We start from the raw sequence: 17,331 nt of genomic DNA on the forward strand, positions 1-17,331 counted from the left end.
CATAAACCATCGCCGAGATCCTTAGTCCGCTGCATTCCTTCTCATAGACACAGATGTCAATCTTCTCATCTCCTCGATCTCATGTCTCCTTCGATACAGATGTCGATACGCATATAGGATCGAGTTCTTCGGCTTTGGACCAAAATGAAGGTATAGCTGCTTCGTCGTCTAGTCCAACGAAGAGCGGCATTTTACCGCTTGGACCAAGCAAGACCATTCGTAAGTCGCCAAATGATATGCCTTCCAAGTCGTCTCCCCAATTTCTTATGGTCTCTCACTCTGAACATGCTCTGCTAATACAATGATATCCTCAGCTGCACTCAACAGAAGAGGGGTCATATTTTCCCCTAGAACAGATACGAAATATTTTCATTCCGATGATCTCGTCCTAGCCTCTCCTACATCACACTCCACACCGAAACCACCGACCTCAATTCGATCATATTCAGATCCAGTGACACCTTATGATTCTCCATCTCATTCGAAAGCCAAGCAAGCTCGTATACTATCGGATACACCTTTACTCGTTCGAAGTATTCTAAAGTCACGTTTGGCCCAACAAATACGCTTAGCTTCCACTGTGGAAGAAGGTACACTTAACAACAAAGAAGCTGCCAGACTGTTGGTCAGCGGGAAAAGACCGAAATTGTTAGCTAGAGATTCTTTCCAATTAGCTTTGATGAGGAATGCTGCATCAGATGGCAGTAATGGGAACGGAAAGGGTAAAGGGAAGATGTCAGACGAGATTCCTAGTTCTGATGACAGTAATGGGCAGGCAACGAACATTCCAGTTGAAGGTGGGAACGGAGTCCACGAAAGCATGTTGATTGATGGAGAAAATTCCGAAGAAGAGGAGGAGACTGTAGAAGAAGACGGAGCTCTATCGACTGCTTCTTTAGTAAATATCATACTGGATGGTGCGGAAGATCTATTGACGCTGGAAGAAGCGTATAGTACCTTGACCTTGAGACTGAGGACCCGCATATCCACTGAGACCGACACTACCGAACCTCCCACTCCGTCTTATTTAGATGAAATACGAATATCAACTCAACCAATAAGGGATGAAGCGCCAGCTATGGTTCGAGCCATTCAACGTGATCTACAGAGATTACTAGGAAAATTACCAACAACCGATGTTGGATCCAGTGATAGTGATCTTTCACCATTCAGACAATTGATGCCCCTACGAGATACAACACCAACGAATCAGCGGGGTCGTCTGACGCCTTCCCCCACTCCAGGAACGTCTTCTTCACCCACTAAATCCGCTCGACAAGGATACACAGAAGCTGAAGTGCGCTATCGACGGGAAGCCTCTGGAGTTGGTGCTGCCGTACTGCGACTTCTGGCATTCACTTTCCATACATCCCACTTATTTTCATGTTTCAGCGAAGCCGATCTCACGTCGCTGCTGGATCAAGTCATGATGATCCCTCGAACACCGAAATTACCCACCCCCAACCCAAAACGAACATACTATCTCTCCATCATCATCCTGACTCAGATGAATTTACCGTCGACCTGCGTTCAGCCGGTCAAGGAGAAGATCGTACGAGCTGTAGAAGGGGCTATGGGGGATACTTTAGGTGCAATGGGAGGCGTCAACGTATCGGGAAAAGAAGGACCTAGCCCAGTAAGGAAAGAAGGATTCAACGCAGTGACCAACTTGCTCTCAAATTATCCTACAATACTATTCCCATATTACCCAGATTTATTAGGACCCTGTTTGAAAGGATTGAGCAACGGAAATAACTTGATGAGGTACAAAGCTGGATCAGCGATTTCAGCTTTTGCTCGAGCGAAATTCGCCATACTCGCATCTGCCCAGGACAATCTCACGACCAACCCGACCAACACGACATACAGAGAAACCTACACTCGAGTGAAAGGTCTACTGCTGAAGTCTGAATATTTTGTCGTCTCTCATCTCAAAGGCGCCTTGAAGATGCCAGGTAAAAGCACGGTGATATATGGGAAAGATGGGGAAAAGAAGTTAGAATGGCATTCGCTTGAACAGAATTTCAAGGATACCGTTGGATCCGTCTCTGATGTTCATTGGGCTTGTGCTGCTTGGAGTGTGGTAGTCACTCTTATGGGATCCGCCTACGCTTCCTCGGGGTTGGCTAGTAGTTTCGATCACATAATGGATGTGAGTTTGCTTGTCATCGATCTATCTCCTCCTGCCATACTGACATTCCTATACTAGCGATCATTGCAACCTTCCACCAACGTCGTCCGGCCTCTTTTAGCGAGAGTAGCCTGGAACCACGCTATTCACGCATACTTGGCTACTGGATTTGCCTCGTCGGTCTCAGAAGATGGCCGAGTTGTCAAATCGTATAAGCCCTTCGCCGCATCCTCGCAGCAAAGCATTGAACAGCGAACAGCTAACATACAATTTCCCGTTAATCTCGCTTTAGCAAAAGCCACGGACAAAGCTTCTTACGCTCGTGCTCTAACGAGTGCTAAACAAGAACCCGAGAGTCACTATATTTGGCAAAGATCAGAAAAGAGCAAGAAATTAGGGTGGGTAATTACGTGCGGACTCGGTGCGACAGCTGTGGTATACGCACACACGGGTATGGCACTGTATCATGAAGATCAACCCGCGAAAGAATTTAGTCAAATCACCGGCATGCCTTCTTCTGATGGTGTGGTACCTGATACTCCTCCTTCAGCGGAAGAAGCTAGACTACCTCGACTCGATGCTGCTTGGGAGAACGTGGTCAATCCGATACTCAGAACATTCTTCAATATATGCGGTGTAGACAAGCTAACCACCCACGCGTGGCAGATTTTAGAATCAATCACTCTTTCCCCTTCTCCCGAAACTTCAAGCTGGGATTTGGATAGATTGTTAGTGCCTCGATATATGAGTGGAGAAATGTTCGCCAAAGACAAAGAGCCTGATTTTTCGGAGCTACTATTGGATGTTCAGGAAGACGAACTGAACACTTCAGATATCCCGTCGTGGGGTCATTTCTGGACCGCGAAGCGACTGGGTAGATTATTGATACTTTTCGACGAAGCATTGTCCTCAATACACGGCATCAACGACCAAACGCCTGAAATAGAATGGGTCAGGAGCACAGACGATATTCCTTTGCTTCCGGCGACTTTATCGAATATATGGAAGAACCTGATGTTGGCGTTGAAATCTGCCAAGATCCCGAGCGCTCCACCTACACCGCTCTTCCTGGTTGGTCTCCAATCAGTTGCACAGCATTTGATCGGCATTCTCAACAGGGATCCGAAAACATATGTTCCAATAACTAGGATCAACGAGAAAGGACTTTGTACCCTTGATGAAGACCAATTGAAGATTGGACTGTTCTCACATCTTTTTGAGGTGATGTTGGATGTTCTAGGTGAAGATGTGTTAGGCTCCATGCGACTTCGAGCGGATGCCTCACTCTCAGACCAATCGCAGATTTCCACTACATCTTTCGTTGGTGCCTTTGGAGCTGATGCAAATGGTAATCCTACCGTATGTGGAACTTTGCTCGGTCAACTACTTCGATTGAGAGTGACCCCATCGAGTTCACAACCTCCTCTTCAAGAAAATCTCAGGAATATAGTATCGAGGATATTGAATATAGGATGTGTTCCCGGATATGCAGGCAAGCTGCTCGGTGATATCACAAATGCTATGCCCTTTTTGTTCGAGGATTGTGAACAGATTCAATTAGACATATGGAGATTGCTAGGTTAGCTTTCCATGTCGCACTCATTTCGAGCTAGGTAGCTGATAGTTGCCTGTATTGTAGCTGTAAAATGGACTCAAATCATCGACTTACAACCTACCTCAACTACTTCATCAACCAATCATACAGGTGCATTACTGGTCTCACTTCTCTCGGGACCATTCAGAGGAAGATCCATTGCTTCATACTGGCATCAAGCAGCCGACCTATCCGACCTTGAAATCTGGCAAAGCCTCCTCAAAGTGACGGTCCTACGGTTCAGAGCAAAAAGATTTGGATCAAATTGTGGTGTTTTAGAAGCATTAGCTGCACATCTAGAAGATTTCACCAGTGATACTGCCAACGAAAAGACCAAATCTACGACAATCACCCTATCTTGCCTCGCCTCTGCCATCTCGTACATGTCTTTCACCCCCTCCGATCTCGGAGGTGGATCTCACAATAATAATTCAGAATGGGTTATATCAGACGAAGATTTCGTCCCGATTGATTTCCTTTCTTTCGTCATTTCTGCTTTGATAGAAGCTTACCCATCTACCAACGAAATTGCTAGTCAAGATACTACAACGAAGATGGAATACTCGTCTGCTGCTTTTGATTTGCTGGAGAATGTGATTAGCGTTCTTAAGGATGTTCCGGTACACCTTGTAGGCAAGGTATTGAAACCTCTGCACGGTGGTCTGGTCACTTGGTTAGAAGATCAGGAGGGCGTGGTCAATGGAGAGGATACTCAGAGAGTAGGTTTATGTCCTATCAAAGTCTGAGATTGAAATGTAGCTGACAATGCTCAACAGCTTGATAACCTATACGTCCCGTTACTCAGTATACTATCAGACTCAATACCTTCAGAGGATCTACCCCTCAACTCAGCCACACTCAATGGTCTGGCGGAGTTGTATATCCCCAGAATCTCGAAAGCCAGCTCTTCAGCCGTTCCTAAAGCGTTCCAATCGTTCTGGGATAAAACCTTTGCCAAGAGTTCTAGCCCTTTGGAATACTCAGACGACCTTGCAGATTTCTTAAGGGATTTATTAAGTGCTGTACCTGGTATGATCATCTGTCCTGGTCTTGAAGGGGATAGTCAAATATCGCAAGAAGAAGGTTTGAATAAATTCCCTCATATTCAAAACACTTTCGCTCAACCACCTGCTCAGATAGGAGAAATTGACCTCCAAATAGAGATTGAGCAAAGCAATCCATCCTACGATGCAGACGTATCCCAGTCTTTGGAACACAGTCAACTTCCCGATCAAATCAACATACAAGTTGAAAAAGATGATGCAATAGTGGATATTGCTCAGGATGATATCCTGGTGGACGCTACTAAGGATGATATTTTGGTTGAAATTCTCGAGACTGATGTTCTCGTGGACGCTACCAAAGATGAGATCACACCTCCCTCACCTCTTCCTGAAAATCCTGTTGAGGATGAAGACGATACGGCAGAAGATGTATTTGGTCCTGCTGCGTTAACGAAGACTGTAAAGTCGAAAGTCAAGAGGATTGTTACCAAGAAAACCAAAGCCAAAGGAAAAGGTAAAGGCAGGAAAAGGTCTTCAATCGATTCTGAATCAGAACAAAGCATTGAGATCCATTGTAAGTTGTCAACATCTCCTGACTTCGATTCGAGATAGAGAACTGAAAAATTCAATGTTATATAGCTTTGCCTGAACCCGAAGCTAAGCGAAGCAAAATAGAATTTCCTACAGCTAGTCATTCGTTGCCTGATCTTGCTAAGTCCTCAATATACGGTTCAGACGACGATGATAATGGAAGTTGTATTGTCGTGGCTCCAAGTCCGGGCTTTTACAAAAGAAAGGGTTTACAAATGCCGAATGAATCAACGTTGGAGGATGCGGACCAAGTGGTACTTGATACGCCCGAAAACGAAATTGACAGTAGCGGCGCCGACGGAGATCAGCAAGAACCTGAAGAAACACAGAATGTCTATGTCGATCCAGCAGCTGGGATGGAGGATACTCAGCAAGTCGAGGACCAAAAAGTGATATCAGAGGAGCATCATGCGGAAGTCCAATCTCGACTTGTTGAAACTCCAACAATCGCGGTCCAGTCGCCTTCCCGACCATCCATGTTCAAAGGGTGGTTATCCAAAGTACCTTCTTTCCCTTTCTTCTCACCTTCTAACTCGAATCCATCGACACCAGATGTAATACTGCCACCTGCTACTCAGGCCGAACCAATCGAAATGCATCCAGTATCTCCACCTGCAGTGGCTGAAGATGAAGAAAGTCCCGCTGTCCCCGTTCAAGTCGCCCAGAACAAGAATGCGAGAAACGGTAGAGGTCGCCGAGGTGGAAAGAAGAGAAACGCTGTCAATCGGTCCACTTCTATCGCTCCAACTGAACAAAATAGTCAAGAGGAAAACAAGGCACTCGAAGAGCAAACTGCAATTAACATCGAGACCGAACCTGTTGATTCGATCCCAGCTGGGACTTTGACAAGAACAAGAAGTAAAGGTAAACGGAAAGCAGCTGAGATTGAGCCCGTTTCAATTAACCAACCAGATCCAGAACCAATTCCTGAATTAGTCGAAGAATCAGAACCTAGAAGATCGAAACGAAGAAGATCAAAGGCTACGGTATTCTCACCGGAACCTACTCAACCCGTTACAAAAGCCGCGCCTATTGCCGACAACCCTAAATCGTTTGAGAAAGATAAAAGTCCAGCGCCAATTGAAATTGATGAAGAAGATGAGGATGAATTACTTTTATCTCCAGAAAGTGCAAGAAGGAGAAAAAGAGAAGAAGAAGATGAAATTAGAGCTTCACAAATACCTCCTCCTACTCAACAATTCATCGAAAGTATAAGTGGAAGATTTGATGATGCAGAAGGAGATTTATCTATACAACCTTCTTTACCAACTAAACCTTTACTTAATCGAAATCATTCTTCACCTTCATTAAAATCTAGAAGAGCAAAATCAAAATCTTCTTCTAATTCTTCTCTCGAATTACCTTCTAAACCTTTCTCTTCATCTTCTTCTTCCTCAATAACAACAAGTGGAAAAGGGAAACTATCAATTACATCTCCAATAAAACGTACAACACAACAAAATAATCTTATTCAAATGATTGATGAAGCTGCTAAATCAAGACAAGTAATTGATAATTTAGATTATAATGGTGTTAAATCACTTTTAAAAAATCTAAATACATTAAGAGAAGCTGCTGAAGAAAGAATAATTACTCGTATGGAAGAATATAGAAATGCTAGGTAATAAATTTGAAATCAATTTTACAAGATTTATTAATTAAATTGAAAATACCGCTTTATTGAAGATAGATTTCTTGATAAATTAGATAATTAAACATACCATACAATTTAATCTTTTATTGCTTGTACTAAATGTATCATAATTAAAAGAGATTATATAATGAAATCGAAATAAATAATGTTATATATGAAAAATGCATAATGATAATGTTGATATAATATAATATTCAGATTCGCCCATACACATGAAATGACAATCGGGACAATAAGATTATATTCGAAAAAGATCTCATACAAAATATACAGCGACACTCATAATCTGTACGATTCTACACTTGTGACTGGATCTCTCTCTGCTCATTATATGTATATATTTATATATACAAAAAGCTTATCTTCCCATCCTAATTCTTTTCTTTCTCGCTCTTAGAATAGCTTGAATAAGTTCTGAATTTTTCTCAAATACACCTTTATAAACTTGTTTTTGTAAAGGTGTGAGTGAAATAGGAACGATAATTTCAATCTATAAATTCACAAAGGTTTGATCAATGTCAATCAATCATCTTATTTTTGTTCTTTCAATACGCCGATAACTCACTTTAGGAGGTAATTTTAATACATCAGCTTTTATTCTCCTTAAGATATAAGGTTTAATCATTTCGTGTAATTCAGAAATCAAAGTTTCGTTCAAATTCTCGAATCGTTTTTCAAGATCTCCCAATTCTCTAATGAAACGCAATAGTTTAGATCAGTGATCAGTGATCTGAATTAGTATTACAAGTAAGATGCTGAGATATACTCACTGGAACTTAGTAGGATCTAAGAAATTGAGTAAATTGAATAGCTCTCGTAAGTTATTATTCAAAGGCGTTCCAGTCAAAAGTATTCGATGAACGCTGTTGAGCGTTCGTAATTTCCTGAAAATCAAACTATCGTCTGACTTGACTATACGATCATGATTACATCAGCAGCAATCGCTCTTTCGCCCCACTGGTAAAAATGAAATGAGTAGAAGTAAACTCACGCCTCTGTCCCTCGTCGATACATAAAACCTCCCATCTAGGTATTTTACCAAATACTCTGTTGAATTCGTGACCGGTGATCATATCGTAAGTAGTAAGTACCACATGTCTGCAATGATCCTACAGTCAGCTCATATCCTGCTGTGGTCCGAACTGGGAAAGCTGATGAGCTATCACACACGCTTTCAATCCTTCGGCTCGACCTTGATGACCTTTATGATATAATTCGTATCGACTGATTACTTTCCGAGCTAGGCATCAATATAAGCTAGGAGCCCCTCTTTAGTACAAAGACTGGTGAGCTTACATGCTGCTTCGCCATAATAAGGAACCTGGCAAAGCGTCAGCTGATCGTTCGCCGGAATGAGAAGATACTCGTGGATAGCTGACTTACCACTCTCATATGCGGAACCCATTTCTCGAATTCTCTTACCCAATTCGTAATCGTCCTAGACAAACTGTTCAGCTGAAGGGCGCGAACGAATGCTCAGTTGAAGATACTGACGAATTAGGTACAACGACTAAACACGGATAAATCTTGTATTGATTGGAACCCAAGTACCCCAATACCGAAGCGATTTGGATACTGTATCGATGGACACAACATCAGCTGCATAGCGCATTTCGCAGGGGAATTAACAGCAGTGGCAAATCGTGGACTTACGTCTTGCCTAGACCCATATCATCCGCCAATATGCAGCTTTCCCTTCTGAAATGTTTGTACAACAACCATTGAAACCCTTCCATTTGGAACGGCATGAGTGACTGGAATAGCAATATATCAGCACATCGTCTCCAAAGTTACATGTGCTAGGACGCGGAACGGAAGCTCACACCGCCGACAACACAGTCTGGTTGATTTGAAGGAGGTACGTAAGCTTGCTCAGCACCTTCATCTCTGATTTTACATTGCTTTGCAGTCAATACCGGTACATCGACTTTCCTAGCTCGTAAGTATCGCTTGAGAGCATGCTTGAAAGCTGAATACAAAGGTGAATCGGTAGGAGGCGGAGTATCCCAAGTAGCTATACTTGACTTCAGCTAGAATCTTATTGGCGGGCGCCAGGATCCCAACTCACATTGATCATATTGCAGATCATCCCATTTGACCTGAAAAAGAAGATCAGCAATTTGCGCATGGTAACGTGACGCAATCATATCTTTATAAAGCGAGAGTCAGACTTACGAAACACCACGTCACCAGCCCTGCCACTTCATCGACATCATCTTCATCCAGCGATCTTCCCGTCAATTGCTCCCACTCCTCAATTTCCACTTGCATGTCCTCAGGCGGTTCTTCACCATCTATCAGTCCATATTCTTGCCTCATTTTATCGGCTGGACTGAGTGTCGCATTGCCGTTGACTTGCAAGTTGTTAGGTGGTGCTGTTGACCCGTTCACAGATGCCGAAGGAGAGAGTGATGTGGACATAACTCTTTTACCTCGCTTTTTGCCTGATGGAGCCGATTTTGTACTTGTAGGAGGTAACAGCATGACGTCAAGTACTCTATCAATAGTCTGCGAATGCAATTGGGTCATTAGCCTAGTGCTGCCAGATACACGGGTAATCGAGGTATGTGCTTACGCTCCACTCTATAGGCAGACTACTTTCTGCGTCGACCTCTGGACCAGGTCCCAATCCTATCCATTCCTTCTTACCATCTTGATTGGACCCATGTTCAGCCCCATGCCCTCTTTTACTGGCGACTTGGTCATCTTCGGCGGTAAGATTTGCAATGGTTGGTTGAGCCATCTCGTCTCCCTTAGCAGCAAGAGTCTCATCCGTTATCAGATCGAGGTTAGGGCCTTTTTCGAGGAAATGTTTGAGTTTCAGCAACGCAACCACCTGAAGCCAAGCATGCGGAGCCCATGTTACCTACGGCAGACCGTCTCTTAGCTACTACACTCATACCGACACTTGCTTGATCTGAATTGAAAAAACAAGCTTACATGTCTGAATCCCCTTGTATTCCACTTGACTAGGTATTCTCGTGGCAGAGGATTTCTCCAATTTGCGGCTTCGTCTGCGGCAAGTTCGGGCTCGACTGCGCCAGGAGGCGAAGGTCTCCAAGCGACAACCTGACAACAGCCGATATTAAGTAAGCAATGCTCCTATCAGAACTGCAAATACCACACGTACGAGATCTACAGTCCATATCCATTTCCTACATTGATGACAGATCCAGGCATCTCCATCAGATGTTCTATTCTGGTAATGATATGCTACTTCCGGTAAGGGCGGATCTTCACCTAATGATTTTGGAATTGATACTTCCCAAAACAACCAATCAAGCGTCACAATTGGATCGTGAAGCGGTATTACGATACGTACAGTGTTTATAATGTACACATTGTCTACACCTGAAACATCTAAATTTGGGTACTTCGTCTTCTTCCTCTGCGTCTACTTCCTCCTTTGCCTTCTGGGATTCAGCTACGGGCTCATTTTGATCAACCTCCATCTCATTTAGTTTTGAGTCATCATGTTGGGGGTCCATAGGCTCTTTATCCGCCTTTTTTATCTTATCTGAATGACAGACAAAACAATTTGGATTGAGCGAACATTTCGCACAAACGAAAGTAGCCGATTCGTCCACCTCAACAGATCTTCTAGGTTTTTCGCCCTCTGCAGGTGTTCCTTCACGCTCGCGCAAGACGCTTAATACGTCCTTCTTGATAGGAGCTGCAAGACATCCCTAGAAATTGCGAAGTGTGGTCAATTTTACTCCTCGCACTGTATTGGCAGAAATCAAAACACACCCAATGAGACGATACCACACATTTTTCGCACTGCGCAACATCACAATTAGCTTTTTTACCTGTGAGGTCATGGAATTGCAGACAGCTGGCTTTCAATCTTACCTCAAGCCATCCTCCGAGTTTATCAGCAAGCTCATCGTCTGTGATCACATCATCATTTCTCTTCTTTCTTTTCTGTCGATTTCGTGCTCGGAATAGCATTTCGTCCGCTGGTTCCCTCAGACAAAGTTCGCAGAACTTTCAACATTTCTATATATTAGCTATGTTTCGCGTAAGAACATGAACGAGAGATAGCTTACAGGTCTATGGGTATATAATTGATCTTCCGTTATTGTGAACTTTGTAGAACCTCTACCTTTACCCTTCTGCTTGTTCTTCTTAGGCTTAGCAAACTCTGATAGATCTGACTCTTCACTATCAAGCAGGTCTGATGTATCGGAGATGATGTTGAACTCGTCTTCACTTGATAAAGCTTTGACCTTTGTTTTGGTACTTAGTACCATTTTGGATTTACCCTTATTCCTATGACCGTCAGAAGGGGAGGAATCGAAATCAGATGCGGAAGATGATGAAATCGTTTGAGGTGAATTTCTCTACGTTAAGCACAAGTTGTATCAATATTCTAAATATTAATATCAATTATAGACAGATGATAAAGTAAGAGATCGATGACGAAGATCACTTTGTTCCTTTGAGGTTGAGCCTTTATTCCAACGCGTACGGAACAAAGGATCCAAGCGTCGGATCCATTTTATTTCCGTTACCTCATATCATCACCCCTCCGATTATCCTTCAATATCACCCGTGCTTTTGGCTCCTTGATCACGGTGTCGAAAGCCACGGTTGGATGAGTCAAGCACTCACCGCAGGTCTCTTTCCTCTAGTCCTGAAAGCTATCTCATTGTCCTCTTCTCCCTTTCTGATCCCATTACCTTTGACCCCAGCTCGTCCACTTCGCCGTAATGCAACCTTATCACTTTCGCTACCACTATAACTTTCCGAACCTTCATCACTGACATCTCCATCATCATTTTCTTCCGAATAAGATGGAGATGAACCTCTTCTTCTTTTCCCATTACTTTGGAATCTGCTGAAAGAAGCTTCACTAGGCTGATAAGAACTTTCACTTGCTATACCGGGTAACTTGTTTCTACTGCTTTTAGTTGGATTGGCAGTGTCTTTTCGTAAATGTGGATAACCGTATACATCTTCTAAGGGCATTAAGGGAATTTCTACAACAGCGTTCTGTCTATTATCGACAAATTTGCTTGACCGAGAAGAAGATTGATTGGTGACAGCCCTGTTCTCCGACTCCGAGCTTGAATCAATTTCTATTGGCTCATCGTCTTTCCCATGTCTGGCCATACTATTTCCATTTCCCCTTGATCTTGTTGCCCGGTTGCCATTCAGCTTATCGAAAAAAGCTGTGATAGAACTTTCTCGAGAATCTACATAGGAAGAGACAGTCGAAATTGAAGCAATTGGAACTTTTCTGGGTCTACCTTGTTTCCTTTTAATGGGAGTATCATCCACGATTGTCTGTACCTTAGAATTCGAGCTTGAGTTTGGTGCCGACTTGGTAATAGGCAGGAAAGAATTCCGAGGGGATCTACGTAGATTACTGTCCACTTTGGTAGAGTTGGAAACATCTTTAGGAGCTGCAATGGGAATCACATCTTCCTCCTCCTCCTCCTCCTCCTCCTCCTCCTCCTCATCATCTTCATCAATCTGCTCATCTTCATTGTAATTTACTTTACTGGCTCGTTTAGGTCTTTCAGGAGAAGAGCTAAATGCTAAAGGATCAGAAGAAGCTGTTTCTTGGCGACTTTGTCTCTCCTTTTCTGTTAAATGCGATTTGACCATTATTTCCACATTCAAAGCTCTTTCACGGTGAAACAAAGCTTTCTATTGTTTGAATGAGTCTTAAAAAGACCTAATTCGGGCTGAGGTGAGCGCGACACGATAATGTTATCGGTCCATTGAGGGAATCCGCCAAAATTGTTCGTGATCTGTTTTTGATTCAAAGAGAGAGAAATGATGGAATTGAATGATCAGATGAATTACCAGCTAATGAGTAATCTGATGGGTAACCAAAAACACGTCTGATAAACTTGAACATCAACAATTATCTCCTTACTTTTCGAATCAATAGTCGCGTTACCCCATAAATACCCCGCAATCGCTCTTCGCCGCCACATATCATTCGGAGATAAGTAAAAACCCACGTGATAAGCATGCAGGGGTAAAGGTACGGTGTAGTAAATACAATAGCTAAATTGCCACCCATTTTCACTAATTTAATCCAATAACGCACGGACCCTTCGTTCTGTAGTTGACGCGCCGGAATTGGGAACATGAGTGAATAGTGAATGACATGTAGTCTTATTTGACATTCCTCATGATAATATATATATACTCAATAACAAAGAAAACAAAAAAAGATTCCCATCTCTTCATCATTCTTTTTGTATATCTCACTTACCTATACACACAAATATTGATTCACATTCTTCTATAAGTTTCTATCAAAATGTTTAGACCTACTGTCCTTAAAGTGAGTATATCTTATATTGACGCGTCCTCCACTTTCATCGTCCACTCTTTACTCATTATGTTATTTCTATTGGTAGTCCCTCAGAGCTCCTGCTCAACAAACTAGATCTTTTATATCTAAAGCTCAACTTGTTGGACGACTTGGTGCTGCTCCTGAAAAAGGTACTACTGCCTCTGGACAAGATTATTACAGGTTTGTTAATACTCTTTCAGCTTACTCATAACCGATATCCGAATGATAGAAGCTGATACTATCAACCAACTAGATACTCCCTTGCCACTACTAAACCAGCTAAGAGAGATGCTGAGGGTAGTAAGTCTGGTTTTACCCTATTTCAGGCGCTTTAGAAGGATTTTTTGCTGACGTATTTTTAACTAAAGAACCCATTCTTGATGAACAAGGTTGTGAGTCCTCTTTACTCATCTAATAAGCTTCCTTGCTCTTAGGGCAACCGTGACTAACACGCTGATAATTCATGTCTCCCGCAGACCCAGTCAGAGATTCATCTTGGTTTACCGTATTCAATTTTAGAGAAAATGCTGCTGCAGCCGTTGAGAGATTACAAGCTGGTTCTTTGCTTTACGTAGAAGGTGAGTTGGCATGAGTCTTTGAGCGTCACATATACCACAGTCTATCTGCCTCAATAATTACATACTCAATATTCCAGAATAAGCGATATTCCAGAACAAGCACGCTGACATAGGCACGCTATAGCTCAAATCGATACCGTTACCACTCCTCCTGCTGCTGAAGGTCAACCAGGAAACAAACAATATGTTTTCAGAGAACTTTCCCACAAAGTACTTAGTAAACCTAAATCTGATTAAATGTACGGAATACCATTATCTTATTTTTTGTAATTAGATGAAGATGCACTACTCTTTATTTCGGCTCATTCACCTTAACGGTAATCTACATGATTTAAGCATATTACAAATTGACTACTGATGATACAACAACAATTTATTGTGATTTACTTATATATGGAATCTTGAAGATATACAATGTAATTGTCCTTGACTGTGATGAATTTTTCCTTGGAACTTATCATAGACCTCGATTCTGTCTTGAATCTCTTACATCTTCTACATGATTATCAATATCATTCTTCTCTATACCAAATCTTTTCCAAATTTCATCATTCATAGCTTTGACATAAGCTGGACTTAAATCAATTAAGAGAGTTTCCAAACTTTCATACGTTTTATTTATTTTGTCATTGATCAATGTATCACTACGTTCTATGAATTCTAGCTGTGCCAATTACCATTATATGAGCTCATGTCCCGTATCCACCGTCGTCAATGATTTATTTAATCTACTTACTGTCCATCCACTTCTATCTAATTTGATTCCTATTTTACCTTCTTCACCTAATAAGTTGATACTTGTACGACCTACAACCCTTATACTTGTTACTCCGGTTGAAGTTAATTCCTTCTTAACACTTTCAACATCCTCAGCAGTAATAGGGAAAGAATTATCTTTTATGATTTCTGATGATTTTAAACCGAATGAATTTGAGGATAAAGCAGCTTGAATTTCAGGTAATGGATTAAGTAAGATGTTGGTATTTGAGATTGACATTATGATGATTCTTGCACTTCATTAACAGTAAACAAAGTCGATAGTATCGAGCTTCGAGTTTCGGAGAATGCGCTTCGAAGTTATGAGCTATATTTATGTACTCTGATTATGCTGATAGTGCTCAATGCACAAAAAGGAGATAACAATGGATGATTCACTCTGGACAACCTCCACCCATATATATTAACATATACTTTCATATTTATAAATATGCCACATTCGGTAAAATGTAAATCATAAATGATTCCGATTAGATTTAAGTGGTATCCTCCAATTAGGTATAGTGATTTATATTGGACCAACTATAATTAACATAATTGTACCTAAGACCTAAGTAATAGTAGTAGTAAATGAGGCATCGATCAAAGATTAATCAACTTTGAACATATATCTTTTATATATCAAGTTCTAAATAACATTTCAAACAATAGATAAAATAATAACAAAGCAAGATGATACGTTCTAGAGCTATAACAAGATCACTTCCTATAGCTTCGGCTTCAACTTCAACAGCAGCTAAAAAATTACCTATTAGAATTGCTATTAGATCTTTAGCAACTGTATCTGATCCACCTGTAAGACATTATGGAGGATTAAAAGATCAAGATAGAATATTTACAAATTTATATTGTAAACATGATCATGGATTAAAAGGTGCAAAACAAAGAGGTGATTGGCATAAAACAAAAGAAATTATAACAAAAGGTGATAGTTGGATTATTCAAACTATTAAAGATTCTGGTTTAAGAGGTAGAGGTGGTGCTGGTTTTCCATCAGGTTTAAAATGGAGTTTTAGTAAGATCATTCTCTCTTTAATCCATTCGATTTTCTTTCGATTAATCTTTTTTTGCTTTGCGATTAGTGAATAAACCTGGATGGGAAAAAGATCCAAGGTTAGTAAATTTAACTTAGTTTTTATATTGAAATCGAAGTGTTTAACTGATCAAGCGCGATCTCTTTTAGACCACGATATCTCGTAGTCAATGCCGATGAAGGTGAACCTGGTACATGTAAAGATCGAGAGATTATGCGAGGTGATCCCCATAAGTTAGTAGAAGGTTGTTTAGTTGCTGGTCGAGCTATGAACGCCAATGCAGGTTAGTTGCGATTTCCATTATCATAAGTGCATGAGCTACGCTAAATTCAAAGTATTCTACAGCATACATATACATTCGAGGAGAATTCTACCAAGAAGCTTCTCACGTTCAACAAGCGATCGACGAAGCCTATAAAGCTGGATTAATAGGGAAAAACGCCTGTAACTCTGGATACGATTTCGATGTTTATTTACACAGAGGTGCTGGTGCTTATATCTGTGGAGAAGAAACCGCTTTAATTGAATCAATTGAAGGTAAACAAGGTAAACCTCGATTGAAGCCACCTTTCCCTGCCGATGTTGGTCTTTTCGGTTGTCCAACAACAGTAGCAAATGTAGAAACTGTTGCTGTTGCACCTACTATTGCTAGAAGAGGAGGATCTTGGTTTGCTGGTTTCGGTAGAGAAAGAAATTCAGGAACTAAAGTTTATTGTATTTCTGGTCATGTAAATAACCCATGTGTTATTGAAGAAGAAATGTCAATTCCTTTACAAGAATTATTAGAAAAACATTGTGGTGGAATTAGAGGCGGATGGCAAAATTTAAAAGGTATTATTCCAGGTGGATGTTCAGTACCTGTAATCCCTAGATCAGATTGTGAAAAAGTTTTGTAAGTTTTCATATAATCTGAATTTTTTTGATGAAGATTGAAATTTAAAAGATTGAAATATAGCTTATATTGATTTTTATGTTTTTGTTTTTTTTAGGATGGATTACGATTCATTAAAAGATGCTCAAACTTCTTTAGGTACAGGTGCAGTAATTGTAATGGATCAAACAACTGATATGATTAGTGCAATTGCAAGATTTTCAAAATTTTATAAACATGAATCATGTGGACAATGTACACCTTGTAGAGAAGGTACAACTTGGATGATGAATATGATGGATAGAATGGTTGAAGGTAGAGCACAAGAAAGAGAAATTGATATGTTATTAGAATTAACAAAACAAGTTGAAGGTCATACAATTTGTGCATTAGGTGATGCAGCTGCATGGCCAATTCAAGGTTTAATGAGACATTTCAGTTAGTAAAATTCTTCTTCCTTTTTTTTATAATAATTATAAATTATTGAAGAAGTTAATATGAAACTAATAATATATATCTGCTTTAATAGGACCAGAAGTTGAAGCTAGATTAGCAAATTTCCATGCTAAAAATGGACAAACTTTATTCGGTGGTCATTTATTATCTGAAACAAATTCAAAATACGCTATACCTGATAATTTAGGAGGTGATGCTATTAGAAATATTTCTCAACAAATATCATCTCCTTAAAAGAAAAAAAAGATATACCCAAGTAGGAGTGAGAAAGGGAGAGAGAGAGGTCTCAGTTCAAATTATTTCGATAGTGTTGTAGCTTATTTCA

At 40.9% G+C, this 17,331-nt stretch overlaps 5 protein-coding genes across 5 annotated transcripts; 3 read left to right on the top strand and 2 right to left on the bottom strand.

Moving 5' to 3' along the window:
- Nucleotides 1-53: 53 nt before the first annotated feature.
- I206_104847 (uncharacterized protein) lies at nt 54-6,945 on the top strand (the record flags this gene model as incomplete). Its single annotated transcript, XM_070203009.1, has 6 exons — nt 54-219; nt 315-2,152; nt 2,210-3,710; nt 3,771-4,444; nt 4,502-5,303; nt 5,369-6,945. The coding sequence occupies 6 exons, from the start codon at nt 54-56 to the stop codon at nt 6,943-6,945; spliced, it is 6,558 nt and encodes a 2,185-aa protein (XP_070059110.1).
- Nucleotides 6,946-7,332: 387 nt separating this feature from the next.
- Nucleotides 7,333-12,587, bottom strand: I206_104848 (uncharacterized protein; the record flags this gene model as incomplete). The annotated part of the gene is made up of 20 exons (XM_019154152.1): nt 7,333-7,464; nt 7,540-7,666; nt 7,745-7,886; nt 7,966-8,072; nt 8,145-8,214; nt 8,271-8,295; nt 8,358-8,412; nt 8,469-8,549; nt 8,628-8,728; nt 8,798-8,988; nt 9,043-9,073; nt 9,150-9,482; nt 9,550-9,840; nt 9,915-10,043; nt 10,105-10,235; nt 10,297-10,660; nt 10,725-10,754; nt 10,827-10,961; nt 11,024-11,317; nt 11,589-12,587. 20 exons carry the CDS (start codon nt 12,585-12,587, stop codon nt 7,333-7,335), a joined length of 3,768 nt encoding a protein of 1,255 aa, XP_019012892.1.
- Nucleotides 12,588-13,254: 667 nt separating this feature from the next.
- On the top strand, nt 13,255-14,105 carry I206_104849 (uncharacterized protein; the record flags this gene model as incomplete). The annotated part of the gene is made up of 6 exons (XM_019154153.1): nt 13,255-13,278; nt 13,355-13,470; nt 13,544-13,590; nt 13,659-13,682; nt 13,767-13,868; nt 13,993-14,105. 6 exons carry the CDS (start codon nt 13,255-13,257, stop codon nt 14,103-14,105), a joined length of 426 nt encoding a protein of 141 aa, XP_019012893.1.
- Nucleotides 14,106-14,325: 220 nt separating this feature from the next.
- On the bottom strand, nt 14,326-14,865 carry I206_104850 (uncharacterized protein; the record flags this gene model as incomplete). Its single annotated transcript, XM_019154154.1, has 2 exons — nt 14,326-14,532; nt 14,605-14,865. The coding sequence occupies 2 exons, from the start codon at nt 14,863-14,865 to the stop codon at nt 14,326-14,328; spliced, it is 468 nt and encodes a 155-aa protein (XP_019012894.1).
- Nucleotides 14,866-15,317: 452 nt separating this feature from the next.
- I206_104851 (NADH dehydrogenase [ubiquinone] flavoprotein 1, mitochondrial) lies at nt 15,318-17,240 on the top strand (the record flags this gene model as incomplete). The annotated part of the gene is made up of 6 exons (XM_019154155.1): nt 15,318-15,660; nt 15,728-15,758; nt 15,829-15,962; nt 16,025-16,571; nt 16,669-16,988; nt 17,080-17,240. 6 exons carry the CDS (start codon nt 15,318-15,320, stop codon nt 17,238-17,240), a joined length of 1,536 nt encoding a protein of 511 aa, XP_019012895.1.
- Between the last annotated feature and the right edge of the window lie 91 nt (nt 17,241-17,331).

Source organism: Kwoniella pini, chromosome 6 (assembly GCF_000512605.2).
Source record: "Kwoniella pini CBS 10737 chromosome 6, complete sequence".
In the NCBI taxonomy this organism is placed as follows: Eukaryota; Fungi; Basidiomycota; class Tremellomycetes; order Tremellales; family Cryptococcaceae; genus Kwoniella; species Kwoniella pini.